Source organism: Cyprinodon variegatus, unplaced genomic scaffold (genome assembly GCF_000732505.1).
Source record: "Cyprinodon variegatus isolate N-32 unplaced genomic scaffold, C_variegatus-1.0 Scaffold5, whole genome shotgun sequence".
Lineage (NCBI taxonomy): Eukaryota > Metazoa > Chordata > Actinopteri > Cyprinodontiformes > Cyprinodontidae > Cyprinodon > Cyprinodon variegatus.
The window spans coordinates 1,606,243-1,612,512 of NW_015150458.1; the positions used below are offsets into that span (position 1 = coordinate 1,606,243).

A 6,270-nucleotide genomic window follows, 5' to 3' on the forward strand; every position below is an offset into this window, starting at 1 on the left:
AGCCTGAAGATTCCTATGTGGATTTTCCCTGTTGTTCTCTGCAGTGAGCTGGATGCTCAGATCAAGGTCTGCCATGCTAAGCCTGAAGCTAGATGCTTAGCTTCTTATAAACTCTGCTAACCAACAGTCTCCAGTCCCAGTCAAGACTCTAGTGAACCAGCCCTGAACTTGTTCCAGATTAAGTTCTTTATCGTGTGTTTTGTGAACCATAATAAACTCTGAACTTTTACCCCGTTTTCCGTGTGTGTTCTGCATTTTGGGCTAGTTTAGATTACCCATCATGACAATTATAGGACTATAACACTTGCAACAAAGAACAAAACATTACAGTCATGCATTATATCGATATTTATGAATGTAGTTTGTGTTTTACTATGCAAATATAAAAAATCTGGTGGACAATATGTTTCATTGTTAAACCATTATTTAATTTAAACAAATTTCAAACAGTTTAAGTAAGGATCACGAAGAGACATGAATTTGGGGTAATTATTGGCCAATTTTGCCTTTGTTCACCTTAGTATGGTGCTATATATGCTTAAATACCTAATAATACTCTATAATAATACTCTTAATAACTTAATCTGCTTTAATGCTGTCCCATTATTTGAATTAGACTCATTCTTCCTACTGTACAGTTCAAAGCATTTTTAACTCACAAATGTTTTTATACATGCAAATCTTTTAAAGATCAGGTAATTTTATTGACCTTGACCTTTTGGTTAACATCTAGAAGCCGATTTCAAATTTTTAAGATGGTTTGACACTAGAACAGGGATTAGAAATGTGAAGCATTTCATCATTACATTCCATGTCTACCCAAAATATACAAATTAGTTTAAAATTGATTTTGCCATAAATTACTTTATACTTAGAATTTACAGGTTTAGCCTATGTGGGTGTTTAAACAACGATTCTTTTTACTTACGACACTCTGGTAGCATGCATTTCTCCACCTGTTCCAATTCTTCTGTGCAATCTCCAAGCTCCACTGGTGATTTGAGAATACGTTGTCTTTTTCTCAAACCCTTCCCGCATGTCACACTGCAGTCACTCCATTCGGACCATGGAGTCAGCAAGCATGGTATTGTATCTATTCATCACAAAAACATACCATAATATACCATATATGCCACCAGAGATTGAGCAAAAGCCAAAAATACTTTACACATAAAAGGGCATTAAAAGATTACACACTTTTGTGCCTAATGGGTTTAACTTGTGGTCAAACAAGTGGTACACAAGTTATGGTACTGCTACTCACGACATTCTGGCATCATGCACTTCTCAACCTCTAGAACCTCTGCACCACAAATGGAACCATCTGCAGGAGGCATCTTCACCATGCGCTCTCTCCTCTTCATGCCAAGACCACAAGTAGCGCTGCAGACATCCCATTCACCCCACTCAGTAACCAGACAACTGCTTGGAGCTAGAGTCAAGAAGGCAAAGATAGGGAAACATTAAAACGGTAGCTCAGGTGTACCTTAAAACAAAACAACAAATCATAGAATCTATGTGTGCAAGTTTTTTATAAATATGCTGAAAAGTAAAACTCACAGCAATCTTCATTAACCACACAGTTTTCTGACTCCTCTGTTGGCAAAGTGCACACTGAGCCATCATCAGGAAACTGTTTGACATAACGTTCTCGGGAGCGTGTGCCTGTCCCACAGGAAATGCTGCATGGAGACCATGTGATCCATTCAGACATCATACAGGTAGAGGCATCTTAACAGGAAAGGGAAGAAAGTAACAATGTTAGTCATTGAAAGTGCTAGGGATTCTGGTTGTCAGAAGAGAATCTAAAAACTATTGAATGTAACCTAGGTCAGCCACACCAAAGCTTTATCAAAATGTCTGAAAAATTGTTAGTTGCATCTTATTGGATTCAGAGATAAGAATAGTTATAAGAATTATATCCATGTTTTTATCCATTTTTGGTTACAACATACATACTGCTTTTCTGGTATTTTTTGGATTTATTTAAACACAAAGAAAAGCGACAAACTGTATAACTTTTACATAAAATAGAACTGAAGCAATACTGTATAGAAGGAACGTAAGTGTAATATGTGTGCATGCCACAGGATTTGTTTTTTAACATTTTTTGCTCCACTTGAAGAAACTCATTTCGTACACAAAAGAACACAAGATAAAAAAGTAAGCAAGCCATGAGCCGCCCGTCCTCAGCCAGAGGAAGGGGGACGGTAACAGACATCCCAAGTCTCCCGGAAGTTCTGGGAGTCTCCTTGATATAGATAGTTGCCTGTGAGTCGGATAAATTATCCCAGATTTTAGAGTATGCGAGGTGGTGTTTTTATTAACGCGAGTAAGAGCGTGCAGGCAATACAATAATTTGTGCATCATGTGTGGATTAGAACTATTTTGATTGCGCAGGGTCATCAAGAGAGTGCGGGTGTGGGGAGGAGGTTCCTTGTGAAACCTGTACAGCGTATCTGTCTCTGGTTATCAGAGAGTACGCTGATTAGATTAGTCAGAAAAATAAACAAATAAGTTTTGTTTTACGCTCTTACAGTCACCTAGTTACCACTCAAAGCTGTGCATCCTGTAAAATAGGTTGAATCCTCCAGTAAAAAATGAAAATATAAGACTCATTTTATAGCAGAATATACTAAAGTTTGTCCACGTCTAGTGAAGGTAAAGAATGATTAAGTGTGTATGTACGGGGCAAAGTGCGATGTTTTCTTCGGCAGCGGGGACGGGGAATGTGTCGACCAAAATCCCGGATGATTTTGAAATTCCCCCCCGGCCATTTTTTTAGGTATGAAAAGTAGGACATGTCCGGGAAAATGAGGACGTCTGGTCACCCTACCATATCAACAATTTGAATGTTTCAGTGAGTGAGTGCTTATTGCTATGATTCGTCCTTGCCCAGCAGCTTCTCCAGTTGTATACCAACCAACCAGCGCACAACTCATCTAAATATTCATTAGCATACCATAAAAGGAAGAAAACCTGGCTTGCATTAGGGCTCATAGAACAGCAAATATGCCATTTTCAACCAAACCAATGTTACACCTTAGTCCTAAACCTAACTCGGACCCAAAGAAGAGAACTTTACCATCTTGGGAGCAGTTGAATGTCCCCATATGTACCTCACAATACAGGGTATTTACAAAGCAGTGCCCCCTCATTGTAGGTAAAACAAGATCCCACAGCACACACACACCCCCAGTCTGGTTTCATTTACTTCCATACATTTGTAGGTGAGTTCTACAGCCTAACCATGACCCTCACTCTAAACCTAACCATTAATGGTCCAAACATAACCGTAATCCTAACCTAAACTCAATTCAGGCTTTAGTCCTAAACTTAACACCTAACCCTAAAATACTGTTTGAACCCATGTAGACCACATATTGGTCCCCACTAGAGCATTTGGTCCCCACTATGTGCTAGTATTTATAGGAAATGGTCCCCACGATGTGAGAAATACACACACACAGGTTTGTATTTCTCTTCATATCAAGACTTTACATTGAGTTACTTTCATTTTAGTTAATGTATTTATGTGTAATCCTGATGTTTACCCTGACATAATTAGTTTATTCCTAACGCTAAACTTAACCTAAAGTTAATTCAAACCATAACTCTACACTGTCTCTCTAAGGTAAAATTGGGGGTCCACAACATTAGGACCAGCCTTCGGTCTCCATAATTCAATTCAATTCGGTTTATTTATATAGCGCCAATTCACAACACATGTCATCTCAAGGCACTTTACAGTTCACCAGATCATACAGTGAAATCTATTAAAGTTTTCTAAGGAAAACCAGTTGATTGCATTGACTTATTGACTCGAACACAATCCTTTACACTAAGCATGCTTGTAGTGACTGTGAGAGGAAAAAACATCCCTATTAACAGGAAGAAACCTCCAGCAGAACCAGGCACAGTGTAAGCAGCCATCTGCCAAGGCCGACTGGGGTTCAAGGTGACAGAAGCAGACACACACAAGATGTGTTGGTCCTCAAAAGGTCATCAAATATATATCAAAAAAGGTCCTCCTAAATAGGTAACAACTGTTAATAAGAACATCTACACATTTTGAAAGTGAAATGTAATTTCATAGACATATAATTTACAACATAATCATAGGGAGGTGGATGCTCAATCATTAATACTGTTAGCACTTAAAATACATAGTATATATGTTATATAATGCTCTTGACACTGACCTTCATCGCTGCACCCAGGCCCCATACATGGTTCAAAATCCTGTGTATGGGGGCAGGGGACACTCAGGTCCAGCTGAGCCTTTAGCATCCTTTGCCTCATCCTCTTTCCTTTTTCACAAGTGGCTGAGCTGCAGGCAGACCATGGAGACCAATTGGAGTAGATGCAGGTTTCCGGAGTATCATCTGCAACATAGAAAAAAATTAGAAAACATGTTTGTGTATTTGTCTAGTAATATTAAGTTTATTTTAGTGTGTGTGGCGAGTGTGTGTGTGGAGGTGTGTGTGTCGGGCTGTGTGGGTGGGTGTGTGTGTGTGTGTGTGGGTTAGTAAAAACAAATTATTTTTATTAATACCTTCCTCTTTCTCCTCCTGGGCAATGTCTGCTACAATGTCATCAACATTGTCAGGGACAATGTTGCACTGTTCACCCTGAGGAGACACAGATTATTACTACATAAGCAAACTGCTTTGAATGGTGTATAATGCATTATACATTTTTATACATGGCTACGGTTAGATAATACGGGAATGTCTTCCCAGTGAGTGTGGTGTGGCATAACATAAACAGTAGTATGCCCACACCTGCCTCTTGGTGCCACTGAAGGACAAATATGATTGTGCTTTTTTTTCTGTTAAAATAAATTACTTTAAAACCAACAAACCATATGTTTAACATGTCTGCCATTTTAAAGCCTATTATTTAATTTCAAAGTAAAATTAAATAATTTAATAAATAAAAGCTTTAGACAGTATATTCTATTAATTACACTGCATCAGGAATGATTTGTTAATTTTTCCTAGTAAGATATTTTCAAAAGCTGTTTTTTTTAAAGCATTCAAAAAAAATATAAAAACTAAGGGTGTTGCTGAACACCTGGGACCAAAGTAAATTTACGGAAGTAAAACACTCCAAGAGAGATATCACAGGGACATGTAATCTCAACCCACCTACCCTGCACCTCGTGTAAAGAGTGTGAGATTGCTGTCCTCACCCTCTTTACCTTAGCAAACCCAGTGAGACCATATTGAGTAAGATCTTGCGAACTCTGCAGGTCAGGAAGTGTCACCCTGACTGCTAAAAATCTGGGTTTTGATTGCTGATAATGTCACTGTTGTAAAAAGCAAACTAAAATAAAACCCAATAGTGACCGCATAACAGCTCACCTAATGCGGACATGTTTTGAGCTGTTGTTTATAAAGTAAAAAAAAAATTTTATTTCAATAAGGTTTTAAGCACTAATATAACATTATTGTTTGTTTTGCCTGATTTGCTGATTACATTTGATTACTAAAAGATTCTTTTAGGACAAGTCCCTGCATGTCTGCTACCTACTAGTGCTACTGTCTTAATAACAATACCTAGCAAACAAACTTAAACCATAAGGGTTCCAACTTTTAAATGTTCCTCAAAGAAAATTAGGAATCAATTATATAAATGTTTATTGGTTACGTATTTAGGCAAGTTGCTTATTAAAACATTATTTTAATGATAATGTTGGATTTATTTCTTGGGTTTGCATTGTGAGTTGGTTTGAACAAATTCCAATTGCTCTAAATTAGTTAAAAGCTAATTTGACCTTATTTTAAATGCTTAAAGATAAATTTTGTTTCTCAAACATGAAATCCATGTAAAATTGTGACATTGCGTTATTTTATTGATTATGAGTTTTTGAACCATCTTTATTTCTATTTTCTGTATAGATAGTAGCTTAGTTTAGTTGAGTTCCACAAGTTAAGTCGAGTTTTTGAACTGAAATATGATTGACTGGGAATTGGATAATTAAAAAAAAAAAACATCTTAAACTTTGAATAGAAGTTTTTGTGAATTATTCCATGTGTGGAGGGTTAACTGTTTGACTCTTTGGAGCTTGAATTTATTTTGTTGTCCTAACAAACAGCCAGTTCTTGTCGTCACAGAACAAAACCTATGACAGTCGAAACGTTTTTTGATAAAAAAACATAATTAGCACCAGCTTGTAATTGCTCTGCTTATTTGACTTATTTTTTATGTAATATAGAACAAAACCTTCTCAGGGAACTTTATTAAATATAGACATATGAATTTATA

General features: G+C 37.0%; 1 protein-coding gene across 1 annotated transcript in view; it reads right to left on the bottom strand.

Annotated features, from left to right (window-relative positions):
- Nucleotides 1–6,270, bottom strand: part of spon1 (spondin 1) — an 81,608-nt gene that overhangs the window by 8,840 nt on the left and 66,498 nt on the right. Inside the window, exons 10-14 of the mRNA XM_015373661.1 lie at nt 4,556–4,631; nt 4,203–4,385; nt 1,561–1,731; nt 1,265–1,432; nt 929–1,093 (exon numbers count right to left, since the gene is read on the bottom strand). Coding sequence (XP_015229147.1) covers nt 929–1,093; nt 1,265–1,432; nt 1,561–1,731; nt 4,203–4,385; nt 4,556–4,631 — 763 coding nt within the window. The remainder of the gene's footprint in view (nt 1–928; nt 1,094–1,264; nt 1,433–1,560; nt 1,732–4,202; nt 4,386–4,555; nt 4,632–6,270) is intronic.